This window comes from Mytilus californianus, unplaced genomic scaffold, assembly GCF_021869535.1.
Source record: "Mytilus californianus isolate M0D057914Y unplaced genomic scaffold, xbMytCali1.0.p SCAF_1, whole genome shotgun sequence".
NCBI classification, from domain to species: domain Eukaryota; kingdom Metazoa; phylum Mollusca; class Bivalvia; order Mytilida; family Mytilidae; genus Mytilus; species Mytilus californianus.
The window spans coordinates 39314612-39329646 of NW_026262581.1; the positions used below are offsets into that span (position 1 = coordinate 39314612).

At 31.9% G+C, this 15035-nt stretch overlaps 1 protein-coding gene across 1 annotated transcript in view; it reads right to left on the reverse strand.

Annotated features, from left to right (window-relative positions):
• LOC127702350 (signal peptide, CUB and EGF-like domain-containing protein 2) overlaps nucleotides 1-15035 on the reverse strand; it is a 239303-nt gene that overhangs the window by 188230 nt on the left and 36038 nt on the right. Inside the window, exons 3-4 of the mRNA XM_052206494.1 lie at nucleotides 14666-14785; nucleotides 9286-9405 (exon numbers count right to left, since the gene is read on the reverse strand). Coding sequence (XP_052062454.1) covers nucleotides 9286-9405; nucleotides 14666-14785 — 240 coding nt within the window. The remainder of the gene's footprint in view (nucleotides 1-9285; nucleotides 9406-14665; nucleotides 14786-15035) is intronic.

Genomic DNA, 15035 nt, shown 5'->3' on the forward strand with positions numbered 1-15035 from the left:
GCAATATACCAACTTCACCTGCATATGGAATATACATTTCCCAACTCATTCGGTATTCAACAGCTTGCAGCTGCTACTCAAACTTTGTAAAACGTCACCAGTGTCTGAGCAGAAAGTTGATGAACCAAGGGTATGTCAAAGAACGTTTCGTCCTTTTTCTAAAAAAGTTCATTGGAAGATACCAAGACCTTGTTGATAAATATTCCGTATCAACTTCACAAATAATACACGATGGTCTTGAAGTAAAGATTCTAGGTACTGACGTTGTTTATCATCTTAGTAACGTGGTATAGTATTCTTTTATTTGTCTTTGTAATTCATTACTTTTACTGTTTAGCCTATTTTTGGCAGTATCCATTTGACGTGGCTCGGTACTTGTACATCCCGTCATTGTGTTGTTGTGCTATGGTAAATTTTTGTATTCTTGTCTTTCGTTTTTGCTGATGTGCTTTGTCTATATGCCTTTTTGTTTGTCTTTGTTGACATAATTGCTTGTTTTTGTAGTCATTAAGATTATAACACAATGTTGACTGCTGTACCCCTATTTTTGACATTTTTACCTAATATGTCTGTTTGTTTTGTTCACACATCGTTGTCAATGTAATGGAATTTTATGCGAATGTCATACAAGTGAGAGGTTTAGCTAGCTATAATACCAGGTTTAATCCACCATTTTCTACATAAGAAAATGCCTGTACCAAGTCAGGAATATGACAGTTGTTATCCATTCGTTTGATGTGTTTGAGCTTTTGATTTTGCCATTTGCTTAGGGACTTTTTGTTTAGAATTTTCCTCGGAGTTCGGTATTTTTGTTATTTTACTTTTTCCTATTTATTCTTTGAAAGGCAAACAATAAAAGTAATTTTCCAACCATTTTATAAACCCAGTTCTATGTAAATAATATTTGGTATTCACTATCGTCCTATTAACTGTGACATTAGACATTAAACTCTTTTAAATTAATGTTTCAAGATTTAACGCTGTAGGAATAAAAACACTAAGTCATAGTCCCATTGCGTTCTATTTTAAATTCTGCAATTTCAAGCATCCATAGCTATTTTGTCTTAAGTTCAAATAAAGAGACAGTCTTTTCATATCAAACCTATACCTTATCCTGACTTGTGCTTGTGCTGGTTCCCGGAAGTTTGGTAGTTAAAAACATGTACTTCTGATCTGAACAACAGAGCAAATACGCCCTCCTGGTTTAATTTTATATATGTTTCTTTTCATTAAAAAAAACTTTCACCAAGTCCTTAAGGTTGCATATCATACCGTAATTGCTCAAATATTTTACCTATTGACAAAGTTACAGCAGCTAAGAACTATTTTTTTTCGAATATGTACAAATGTCTTGAAGTTTCTTTCAGACAGGGGCCAAATTCGTGTTTTTATAACTATAACATCCCAAACATGCTATATTGACTTCTTTACTTTATTTCATTCTTTGATCTATTTCTAGCAAAGAAAAACACATAACGCATTCGCCCAAACACTATTTCAATTTATTCAAGGTCAAATGGGACTTGAGTATCATATGTGTTATACAAAGAAAACTGCATTTAGATAATAAAAGTAACCAATATGAGACACTTTTCATTATAACCAGTTCTAATTTGTTAACATCTACTTAAATAACAATATTCTTTCCTAAACGTCTTAATTTTATCAGAGATTATTCATTACATATAAATACAGTAATCCAAACATAAATATAATTGAGCATTTTGTCCCCCCTTTTTTCTGCAAGTTTGAAAAAGGGTGTTCTTGGTAAACAAACATACCTATATGTAATAACATGGATCAAAAGTGTAATTTATCTCTTAGCTAGACAACTTGCTAAACTGGTTGACAATTCTATTTTAAATGAGATTTTGGAATTCTACATAAGTAAATATCAATTTCAGAAGTAAAAATTATACAATAAGAAACCGAAGAAAACCTGAAAACTTACAAGATAATTTGACCAAAAACTATATTTTTACTATAAATCAGTCATAATATACAGGTTTCATTGATTTCAGTCCAAAATAAGAGAAAAATTAAAACTTCTTAATCGATGCATGCTTAATTAAGTCATCATAGATACCAGGATTAAAATGTTGTACGCCAGACGCGCGATTCGTCTTCAAAAGCAATGTTTGCATTTACAAAGGGACATTACTCGAGAACGGTAAAAGTGACGCTACCATAATCGAACTTGATCTGTGTCTGGTAGTAATAAGCATTGTGTATAAGTTTGAGAACATTTGGTTCTGGCAAAATAAAATTATAATGCGGAAACTGCATGTTTGCCTATTTTTCCATTTATAAAGGGACATAACTCAAGAGCAGCAAAAGTGACGCCACCCAAATTCTAATTTGATCTGTGATTGGTGGTAATAAGCATTGTGTATAAGTTTCATAACATTTGGGGGAGGGAAACTAAAGTTGGAGAACGGAAATTTTGGGACGTATGGAAGGACGTACGTACAAACGGACAAGGGTAAAACTCAATGCCCCCCGCCTCCGCGGAGGGGATATAAAAATCCAAAAAGAGTACGAAGTTGAAGAGCAACGAGGACCCACAATTCCGAGAGGTTTTGCCAAATACAGCTAAGTTTAACCTATTCCTGAGGTAGAAAATCCTTAGTATTTCGAAATATTCAAAGTTTTGGTAACAGTTAATTTATAATTATGATCATATCAATTATATATGTTAGGCGTAGGCATAATTTTGTTTAAGATATGTACGACTTTCTTGTATGTTTTCTGATACCGGGCCTGAATAAGAGGTTCTATATACCTGCATGAATAATATACAATAAAAATACTTTAGTCTTTAAAGGTTAATTTTGTAAGACACAAAATTTCAAAATAACTTTACAAAACTGTATTTTGCTATTCTTTTTAGATTCTTTTTTTATTCATACAGCTTTTGACATTTCTACAATGTACGAGTTTAATGAACCGTTGCTTTCAATTGTTTGGGCTTCACCATTCCTGATTAAGGTAAATCCAGAAAAGCACTTCGAATGCACGAAATTTAAAAGAGTTAATTTTCATTTTAAGGTGTATGTATATATACCAACACTAGTCCTTCTTCTCATTCACCCTGATCCAATTTGTGGTTTACAGATATCAGTGTACCAAAATGGACGGACTTTACTTAATTATGATAAAAGCTTTGTATATTTTTTTCATTTTTTTTTTTCTAAATCATCTTTATTGCACTTTTCTTTGCTGTTATGACAAATTACTCGATTTACAGCAGTTGGCTGTGAATCTCTGTGAATTAGTCACTGAATAAACACGGAAATTACCCAGCTTTGTGTATTTTCATGGGATAATGTGGAATAAGAAATGAGATTCTTAAATAAAAACTTATCTCTAGGGTTGATAAAAAAATTTCTCAACATATTCATACCAGTTATGTGAATGTGTATAACAATACAATTTTATTTTATTCAAATTTCATATTTATTTAGTTGTATTTAGTCAAGTTTCCGCTATTTGATATATTGGGCTTTGAGTTAATAGAAGGGCATCTACGTATACCACACAGTTCATTCACATACAGTCGGCTGTCAAATACAATGAACACTAACGAATTCTTTTAATGAATACCAGATAGAAATTCATTACAATGATGACATAATATAAAACCCTAGTAAAAGACTCGTCTGCTCCTAAACGGAGTGCATGTGCTCACAACTTCATATCCAAGCGGAGTCTGAAATAATAATTTTAATTTCTTCAAATATTAAAAGAACATGTGATCATTGATCATAAAGTAACACAATTTCGTAATAAAAGACCAATACATGAGAATTAAGACATCTTTACTATGAGCCGGACCCGAAATCGAAACTCAACCCGATTATTTATTTTTATCCTGCAATTAGCCAACTATTGTACAAATAACAGGTACGCAAAAACAGTTTAGCTTTATTTGTACTTGTACCTTCAATTTGTGTTTACGTTAGTTTAAAGGGAATCACTTATGATAAGTCTATGGTATATGGTATGCAGTTTTATAAGCAGTGGCATTTCTCAATTCCATGGAGGTTATTTAGCCCTACACCTTCAGTCATGGTTCATTGACTTTGAATGTTTTGGATAGTTTACTTTTTAAATATTGCCATTTAAATTTCAACATTTGCATTTTACTATCAAAATTACAAAAAAGGGGGACATATCTCTGTAACAACAGTTTATATTAGGTTGGGCGATATATGGCCTTGAAAAGGGCAACTGGAAGTGCCATTATGTAAACCGGAAGTAGCCATTTTGCACTAGTTCCGTTTACAAGTACATAGAAACCATATATGTTTAAATTCATAGAAAGTATATATATTTTTAGATGCAGTATGAAGTTACCTAACATATGAGCCGGACGTAGCACATTATATCCTTCATTTCAAGCAAAAGTATAAATAGAAATCATACATATTTCGAATCAGTGTAATGTAATCTATAATATGACACCTGCACTGGCATTTTGTATTCCGGAATAAGCCAATTATCTCCCTTTTTTCAAATAGATATAAACCATATATTTTTCGAATCAGTGTAATACAGGATATCATATAAAACCGGAAGTGGGTTTGTTTAGACTAGAACACCTGCAGTGACTTGTTGAAACCGGAAGTTGCTGATCATTTCCCTTATTTCAAAGCAAAGAACTTTACCCTAAATATTTTTGGAATATGTGCAGGACAAGTTCTTTTCTGAAACAGTTTTTTTTTTTCAAGCATCATATTGCCCTTTAGTTTCAGAGACAGATTTTTCTTAAAGTTTAGGTCGACGACGACGACAACAAACGCCAATTTATATCAATTGCTCTAATGGCCGGGCTTCGAGCTAGGTAGGTGAGCTTAGAACGATGCAAGTTGATGAAAAGTACCATTTTTAAGTACATATGAAACGAGTTTCTCGAAATAATAATGATGCATTTATATACTAGTATACTAAACTAAGTCCTCCATGCATGATTTGTTTTTACATTTATTACGAATTCAAATCATATTATCGACAAAAATATTTCATTCAGTGAAAACTTACCCTGCTAATTAACTTTCTTGTTATGTGCCGAAATTTACCGAATGTGACCTTAATAAACAATCAACATAGAATCATTGAGCACGTAAACACTAAGTGGAATAATAGACATGCAATAAAACGTGATGTTTGTTGTTCTGTAAATTGTTCTCTGATTTCGAGAGGGAAACCAGGTGATGGGCTATATCAACAAAAAGGGGGGAGGGAATAATAAAAACCTAACAAAAAATTATGTTTCCTGTAAATTTACAAGTCACAAATTTAACTTGTTCGGAAATTACAGCGAATAATTTATAGTTTTAATGAAATATATTGCATCATCAAGAGAGAGCTAAAATGGAAAATACTGATAAATAAAGCTGCAGATCTAACAAGCTAAGTGAACATCATCACATACACTGAAATCAAACTCAGGATACCTAAATAAAAAAAAAATATCTGAAATGTGGCTTCCTAGTTCACAAAAATGACGCGATGAGTTACACAGATAGATGCAGGTCATGTGTTTAGAGCAAACATGCCACTTTCCTTGTGAATGTCATTGCTTGTTGACTATATATATACATATACGTCTTTTGATTGGCTGAAAGTTTTTTGTCTATCAGCTCATAGACATGATTTTGTCATGTGATCGTGACGTCATCGACGTTTTTTCATGATTTACTCCTTAAAAAAGGAATTTAAAATTAAATTATAAGGAATCATTGTAAAAAATTTTCGAAATAACCACATTTTTATGTTATTTCTTCATAGACAGAAAAAATATTACAGTCATTCCTTAAATAACGTCTAGATATTAATAGCGATCTTTCTTACGAGGGCACTAGATCGTTACAAGTAACGATACCTGTACACAATAAATAAATTGAATATAGCCTAAAAAGTGTACAAAACAACACCAATATTAAAAAAAAAGGAAATATTTAATATAAGTATCTATAAATATTTCGGATAACAGATATGCTTCATCAATATGATTATGATGAAGTGAAATGAATCATATCAATTTATTCTGATTTAACAGAAACAATCTTTACAGTTATACAATTTAAAACCGAACAACGCTTGTATATTTCTAAAATTTCAAAAATGACGTAGGTTAAGTATTTAAAACAGAGACTGCATAGATATGCTTATATATAAAGAATCCATTGTTATACCATATACTTCAAGAAGATTACGCTATCGAGATCACTGTGTAGCACCACCAAATGGTATAGGTACCCCCGAAGCAAAGAAACAATGATAGCAAAAAGTACATATTCTAATCCCCGTACAGTAAACAACAATTCGCAGCTATTCGCCGTACAGTTTATTTGCTTTATTTGCATGAATTTCTCGGTGTAAAAATAGTTTATTTCGAAATACAGTGTTGTTCAAGCTTAAATGTGATTTACCCTTGTTCTACGAAAACATCAAATGAATAGTTGAAAGATAAATGTGTTTTTATCAAGTTTGAACTCGTCACATGCTTCGTTGAACAGGTATCACCCTATCCGATTCTGACGATTTGAAGAGAGAGAGAGCCAATTAAGGATCATAATCCTATATAGTAGCTACATTATTAGGAATCACTATCACAAAACTTTACTTGTCAGCAAAACATAGAATATAATGAAAATAAGATGAATTTGACCATACCTGACTTCAAATTTGTTTTTTCTACCGCTTCGGAGGTACCTATATCCGGTGGTGATGCTACACAGTGAAGATGCGATAATCACGATCAACGCAAACTTGTCAACTACAAGACTCGAGAGAAACGAGTTAATGTAGAAATCCCATTTGACAAATATTGCACCAATTTTATAACTATGTGCTGGAATGTCCATTAGGCGAAAAATTCTTCATTATTAGTGCTCACCATAAATAAAGTTATACCGACTTTACTGAATTTACTTGTGACTAACGTCTTGCGGTAGTAAGTGGAAAGACCTAACTAGAGTCCACCACAAAATAAGTCTTCTTGCCGGAAAACCGAGATCAAAGATACTAAAGCCTGAACTATTTCTTTTGCTTCAATGTTTGTTTAAATGTATTGATTGTAATTTGAGTATCAGAAAACTGTTCCTCTTTCCTCTTGGAAAACTTTTTCAGGGTTAAATCATAATCTGACGTAATCAAACTTGTTCAAAATCAACTGTATAAAATAATTTTCTATCAAAAATGTAGAATTTTAAGACCTTTCCAAACTTAACAACTTTCACCACAACCCGCATCATCTATTTCCCTCTAAACGATATTGTTGTCGTTCATTTATTAACAAAAACAGTATGGAAAAATTCCGATTTTAGCTGCGAAGGACACGTTTTTCTTTTGCACAGAATCAGTATAGAAGTTCATTTGGATGAATAAGTAGACATTTAAAGAACCTAAGACTACCTTACAAAAGTGTCATAGAAACGATATCCAGGATGCTAGGCTGCACCTAATTTATTACCTCAAACTTTGTGTTAAACCATTGCTTGTAATTTGTGTATCCGAATATGCATTTTTTGCATAGGATGATATTTATTTTTAAATTTTATACTCCACCTCCACCCCATTTAACTTCACTTTCCCATGTATAGTCATTATTTAGCTCACCATTTTTCAAGCAAAACATTTTACATTTTAAATTTTCGAGTCATATATAAGATCAAGATTAGACAAAAAGATTGAATGATTGATACAACTAGAGGCTAGCCTGTGCCGCTCACTTTGGTCTATGTGCATCTTCAACAATTGACACTCTCCAACATTGTAGCCTAGAATAGACTTCATGACAAGAATCTCTTTTTTTGTTGATATTTTATTGATGATTTTTTTCTGTTTCTATAGTTTCTCTCTATCTTCTTTATTTTAAACCATGTTTGACTCACCATTTTCTTCGGAAAATGCCTGTACCAAGTCATGAATATGACAATTGTTTTTCACTCATTCGGGTGGTTGATAATGTTTGATTTTATTCAATTTTTATGGACTTGCCCTTTTTGAATTTACCTTGGAATTGGGGATTTTTTATGTACTTTTTTTCTTTAGTTTTGCACAAAACACAAAAAGAGTAAAAAAAATGGTCATTTAAGGGGAATTGTCTCCTATAACAATCGTTATTTAAGGACAGTTACTCCTTTAAAGAGTCTACTAACGATTTCTACATTTGACTAATTTGTTGATCTTGTCTTACTGGTTATTTTTGTTTATAAAGTGTCTTTATCTATAATAGTTTTCAAAATCATAAGCAAAGACGCATAAAAATTGTAAAAATCTTCATTAAAGGGCAAGACGTCCAAGAAGGAGTCAACTAACGATTTAGGTCATGTTGACTGTTCTTGTCTAGCTTATCATTTTTGTTACTTAGGTTTACTCTATCTATTGCAGTTTACGGATAATAGGCAAAATTTTAAAATATGAGAGTAAAATTCGTCATTTAAGGATCATTTAAGGGCAATATCTGTGATAAGAAGACGTCTGAAAGTTTTGATGTAAATAGACAGTAGGTAGATCTCAACATTCTGAACATTTCTGCCCTGTCTAATTGGCAGGCAGGGTCATCGGACATATTTTTTTCAACTCAACCAGATACTCCAATGATGATTGTGGCCTTGAGTTTGGTTAAATTTGACCCAGTAGTTTCAGAGGAGAAGATTTTTGTAAAAATTACGGACGACGGACGACAACGGACGACAAGTGACGAGAAAAGCTTAAAAGAAGATGTGTAACACGCAGAGACCAAAATACATGAATGTAAGTTTTTTTTATTCTGTAATAATCAGAAGCTTAGGATGCTTTCTATTATTAACGATAACACGGCATAGCCCTTTTCAGCTGATTTTTGCAGTTTTTCGTACGTTGTCGTTTGTTGCTGTCAATCATATTTTTTTTGTTTATTGTATTGTACATTAATCAGGCCGTTATTTAAACAAACATCTGAAATATTTCACCCATCCAAATATATGCTTGGTGTCTTTTCTGTCAACTACATAAATGTTCTGCACCGTTGACCTTAAATATTTGCCACTTTTTACTACAAAATGACAGCTCAGAACAAGGACATAGGTGCACAGAACCAGGACGAATTTTCTCAGAATAAGAAAAAATTGTTTTGAAAATCTGCACTATTTTCTGCAATAAAAAATCGTTGTAATATACCTAGCGAGGTAAACAAATCAACCACCACAGAATCAGGACCAAACAGCACAAGGCAGTGCCAAATCATCAGCACAAAACATTATATATTCATAGAAATTGAATAAACTAAATACATACCTGAACAGTTAATATTGTCATTCATCAACTGGTATCCTGCCTGACAGGTACAAGTATCTATTCCATCTATTTTAGCACACTGGTATTGACAATTGGTGCTAGGATTACAAGCAATATCCACTAAAACATACAATTGTACATCTATCAGTTAGTCACAATTCTTTATGTGAATTTATTCAATGGTCTTATTACTTAAAACAAATAATTCCTTTTGAGTTATTGAATAAATAAAAAGTTACTACAGAGAACACTTGCATGCATGAAGAAAAACACAAAGCCTGTGTTACACTCATAACACTTGGTGAAACATAAATTATATTGGGTTTTATAAGTTTTTTTGGGGGGTTAAAAGTCTTTTATCATTTTGAAGTTTCCTTGCACCCGATGTATATTTGCATTTTTTATCTGTCCAAGTTCAATGACAAACAAAACATATAGCATGAGATCACTAACAAAAGGGGAAGAAATCATGTAAAATAGTTGGTCGGCACTCTTCCAAGACCTTACTGATATAAGCCTTTGATATAAACTTCATAACAATTCAACAAGAAATGTCAATGTGAGAGTCCTTTCAATGCAATGTTCAATATTAATAACATATTAGAGAGACTTTTCTCCTGGACAAAAGATCAGCGCTGATTTACGAACTCACCCAAGACATTGCTGATATAAACCTATGATAACACATTTAATTTTTCAAACTTTGCCAGCAAAAATGTTATATTTAATCCTGCAAAAAATTGCTATAAACAATTATTGTTTATGAATCTTAAAAATCATAAACTTATATGGAATTTGACCGTTTGAAATTTAAAAAAATCTTCAAACAAGTTGTCTTACAAATATAAAAAAATGAAGTTTTTTTTGACAAAATTCGTATTTTTTTTTTCTATGAAATCTTTTAAAGTCCATGTTTTATTTTTGTTTGCTTGAGAGAAAATTGTGTTGTCCATATTGTAACTGTAGTCTAAGGAAAAGATTATACAGAAAATCAGTAATATTCAGTACGGGACGAATTCCCTTGAGACGAAATGACATATCAAAGTTATAATACGTAACGTTGGTTTCCTTCCCCAAGACTACACAATTGCCCTGTAATTAGTCAACTGATACTAAATGCAATGTATCCAATAAAACACAGTCTGTCACTATCTACTATCTTTGTGCTAATCTAGGTTATATGTTAGCATTAGCTTGTAACAGAATGGATGTTCAGATCACATCTTCGTGTGTCTTTGAAAAACAAAGACGTACAGTTAAGTACAGCCTGTTACTTAGCATATGGCAAAATCCTAGGTACTTTATTCATTTGATTTGTACCACGTGACTTTGGCCCTTTTGATTAAATTACTTCCCTTAGTTGTAGATTGAAAATATAAATTATTTCAAATTTGCGGATAATTCAGTCTTTTTCCGTCTTGGATCTAAACCTAACGTGTCTTTGAAAACTTCCTTTGGCGGATATTTACAAATATGTTGTGTAATTCTAAAGAAAATTCTTAAAATTTGACTATTTACGAAATGGGAAGGATGAAATCATCATGTTTTTAAAACAATTTGGCCGAAAACTTAAGAAGGCAGGTAAGATAAAAGTTATTTAACCTGAAAATTCAACATACAAGGTGTGTCCCAATATGCAGACAAATAATGAACAATCTCTTCTTGTATCCTTATTTCTATTTTGAATCTTGCTTTTTTCGATTTTTCGTTATTTATATAGCAATTATACTACGGTTACACTTCCTATTTTTAAACTGAAAAGGCAGAAAGTTTTCAAAGTAGACAATGTTCAATTGTACACAAACAGAAGGCAAAAAACATTGACATTTCACCTATATGCGGACAAATTGCTGATTCGACTTAGGAATTGACATTTTTATTTTAGGGGAATGTATAATTCTATTGTAATGGCTGTCGTCATGATAAAGCAATATGACCGCTATGCAAATTAGCAAAGTACCTATAATGTTGCAATATTTATCTAAATGAAGTCATCAGTAATTCCCAAACTCCTCAGTTCTTAGTATTTTTTGGAATCCTTTCCTGTATGAACTTTCATTTAAACCTATTCAGCTTTTGATTTTTGAATCATTTAAACAAAATGTAATCCCTTAATTTTTCTTACATGTTGCTGCATTCTAAACAACATAAAAAGAGCTTAGTCACTGTGCCAATTACTGCTAGGTTAAAACGCATAATGACTCCAAATACATTTGTAAGAGTTGTCTTACATACCCAAGTCTAACCCCTTAAATTCCTGTTATTTATCACAATATGAAAATAGATAAAGCAGCCTTTGGAACTGCAGTAAAAAAAAAGATAAACAACCCAATACTGTGGATTCATTATTACTCGTGGGATACCAATTTTCGTGGATTTCGTGGATAAAGGTGAACAACGAATTCAAATGTTCAAGGTAGTACAAATTTTCTATAGGCTTGTATGCAGACTTCGGCAAAACCACGAAATCAAGTTTCTACGAAAGTACGATTGTTCCTGAAGCCACGATTATTGGTACCGACGAAAATAAATGAATCCACAGTAACCTGGGACGAATTCTATAGAAGGGACGTTTGTCCCATAAATCTAAAACAAAAAAAATCTTGTATGAGGAAATTCAATACAAACGCACTAAAAACACTCTTTGGAACTTAATTTTTAAGACAACATTTGTCAACCGTAATACTTATTTAACATGTAAAAAATACAAAAAAAAACAAACATTAAAATATATGAAATTATAATGCATACATTACTAAGTTCATAATTATATACTAAGTACCCAAATTGAACAGCAGTAACGTACTTAGCTATATATATCAATAAAGCTACACAAACGTAGCTGATCATTAGGAAAACAGCTGTCATCAGGAACGCTTAACGCCAAAAAATTGAAAGCCTAAGATTATACATACTTGAAAACTCGAGGAGCTTCATGCATATGTAGGCATTCCTAATAATTCGAAAAGGAATAGCAAAATGGAGTAAATAATATTTTCTGCTTCAACAATACAAATGACTATACAATCGGTTAATTTTCTTCCTTTATAGTTATTTTAATTTTATATAGGCTTGCACTTTTTTTTTAACTTTGTCTACATATTTCAATAAGTTACCTGCAGCAAATAGTCGTAAAACAAAGTTTAACCTATTAAGGTTTGAGTTATCCCGTTTTGTCAGACCAACATCAACTTTAAATCCTATTTTAAAATCCTCGTCGCCTCAATCCGCCTCAACATCTATTTATAAAAATTATAACACTGTTAGTTCACTGTTTGTTCACTACACATTTAAAATAAAGAATGCATCCACATGAGGTCAACTTTGCTTAAGAAAGGTGGAACTTTCTAAATAATTTCGAAATGAGTTTAGGAAAGACATCATCTAACTACCGAAGCACTTGTTACTGGGCTGATGAACAATTTTGGACCTAGCATTTAACCAGCAGCGGTATCGGTCCAGTGATAGAAGTAAAAAAAAAAAACAAAAAAAAAACTAGATAAGCATTAAAAAGGAACACTCATGTTAAAAAAATGTAAAGCAAAGAATATTTAAATATTTTAATAATGAGAAGCCACATGACCAAAAGACACAGAAAAAAGATTAGGCAAATCAACCATCAACTTTACATGAGGGAGTTTAAAACTTACTTTCTGTATAATAATTCTGAAACTTATCACCGGATAATTTATAAAGAATATGTAATAAATCATTCCAATACCGAAGCACTGACTACTGAGCTCATGATACCCTCAGATTTAATCAGTTTACCTTTTCTGAGATTACATTCATTAGAAACCATGAAAATCAACTGTTTGAAAGGTAGTTTTTATATTAATTTATATTAAAATGAAATTTGTACTGTTATTGCAATATTGATATGTTAATAATTTAATTATCGTGTTCGACAAATTTTATGTACATCAATACATAGTGTGGTCACGCTTCACTGATTTTGTTTACAGATTTTAATAATGAATGTAATTGTAATAATGTAAATAGTTGCAGAATCTTTTAGAAGTTTCTTTATTACATCACATTGAATCTTTCAAGATTTAACTTAAAACAGAACGTACTAGAAGGCCATGTTTTTTTTTCTAAAATCAGTTTGATGAAACTTTAATTTGAAGGTAAACAACATAGTGTGAAGTAATATCGTCAATTTCGTTCCATTCATAAGTCCTATGTAGGACAATCTGCGTGGTTTATGTATAACCCATAACCAAAGCCCAGATAATCATGTGGTATGAAATAATTTTGCGTTCAAATTGATAAACTTTTCTCATATACAAAAATGGTTACCATAACTTTTGCGATTAAAATATGTATAAAGGTGCAAAACAAGATACTGTGTGAAGGAATGTTAAACACAATATTTGATACTGATTTCTCTTGAAAACAATTGGGTCGACGTAACAAGCTTTAGAATAAGAACCATTAGGTGTTAATGACAATGCAATTACCATAACACTAGAAACGTAACATCTATGTCATTCTCTCGTGACATCTGGCCTTCAGAGAAACATAGCCAGAAATTAGTAGTACTTTTGCTAATTAATATTCATAATATGTAAATGAGAATTGTACCACGTGATAATAGTTTGAACTGGACTGGCTTGATATCATTAAAATCTTTAAAACACGGATATTATAAGTTGCCTGTCACAGAGTCCTTGTTTATAATCACTCTGATATTTCCGTAAAGTTGTCAGGCGGTCAAAATCAAAACAATGAACGCGAATTTAGTGAATTTTTCGTGTTTTCGTGAGTTTATTCTTCTTGGCATTTTAACTTAACGTGGGAACCTAGAGTTCAATCACTACACATACAAGGTTTGGACTTGCTTATTCTTTGGACATTCAAGTTTCAAGTTTCACCCTGGCAACCTGTATTTCTAATGACCTTGTTAGCCAATTTTCAACACGAAGTTTGCAAATTTGACGTTTAAGCCATTTTAGCCTGTATTTTATACTGCAATGTTAAAAGCCTCTCGCTTCGATTTTTAAAATAGCTCAGGAACCTTGATTTTTGCAACGCCAGTCATTATATTTCGTTTAAACGGTGTATATTGTTGTGTATATTTATTTTCTGCCCCGGCAAACCCGTCTATCACTTAAATCAAAGTTAAAACAGACATTTTTTCCAAATTCCCTATCATTTCAATATAATTTCCGTGACCCGTATCCGATTTCTTTAGTATAATATTCAAATAAGCAAAGTGGCGTTGATTTCTGGATATGAGGTGTTTTGGACACTATTTCAGAATAATATGCAGTGTATCTTTGATGTGTAGCAGAGAATATTTTGCTGCATATTGCACGAACCTGTGGAACTAATGTTAAAAAGCAACAAAAGATAAGATACTATTGATAAATTTTACCTTTACAAGACTTCTGATCTGAGGCTAAATGGTAACCATTCTGACAAGTACATTTATAGGTACCAGGTAAGTTTTCACATCCATCCTGACAATTGTGACTACGGAGACATTCATCGATATCTAAAGAAGAAAACATCTAAGATTTTTAATACATGATATATGGTGAATTAATGCCCTGCAACATTTGATCATAGTCATACTGTGGATTTGATGAGAACTCTTAGCCATTGAACAACATTGTTACATTAAAATTGCATTAGAATGATTTATTGAAGATGCTTTACGCAAAATGGAAAACAAAACATAAATATTCGAGACAATAACATGTAAATATGATATGATTAAACAGGAAATAATAAAATAAACCTAC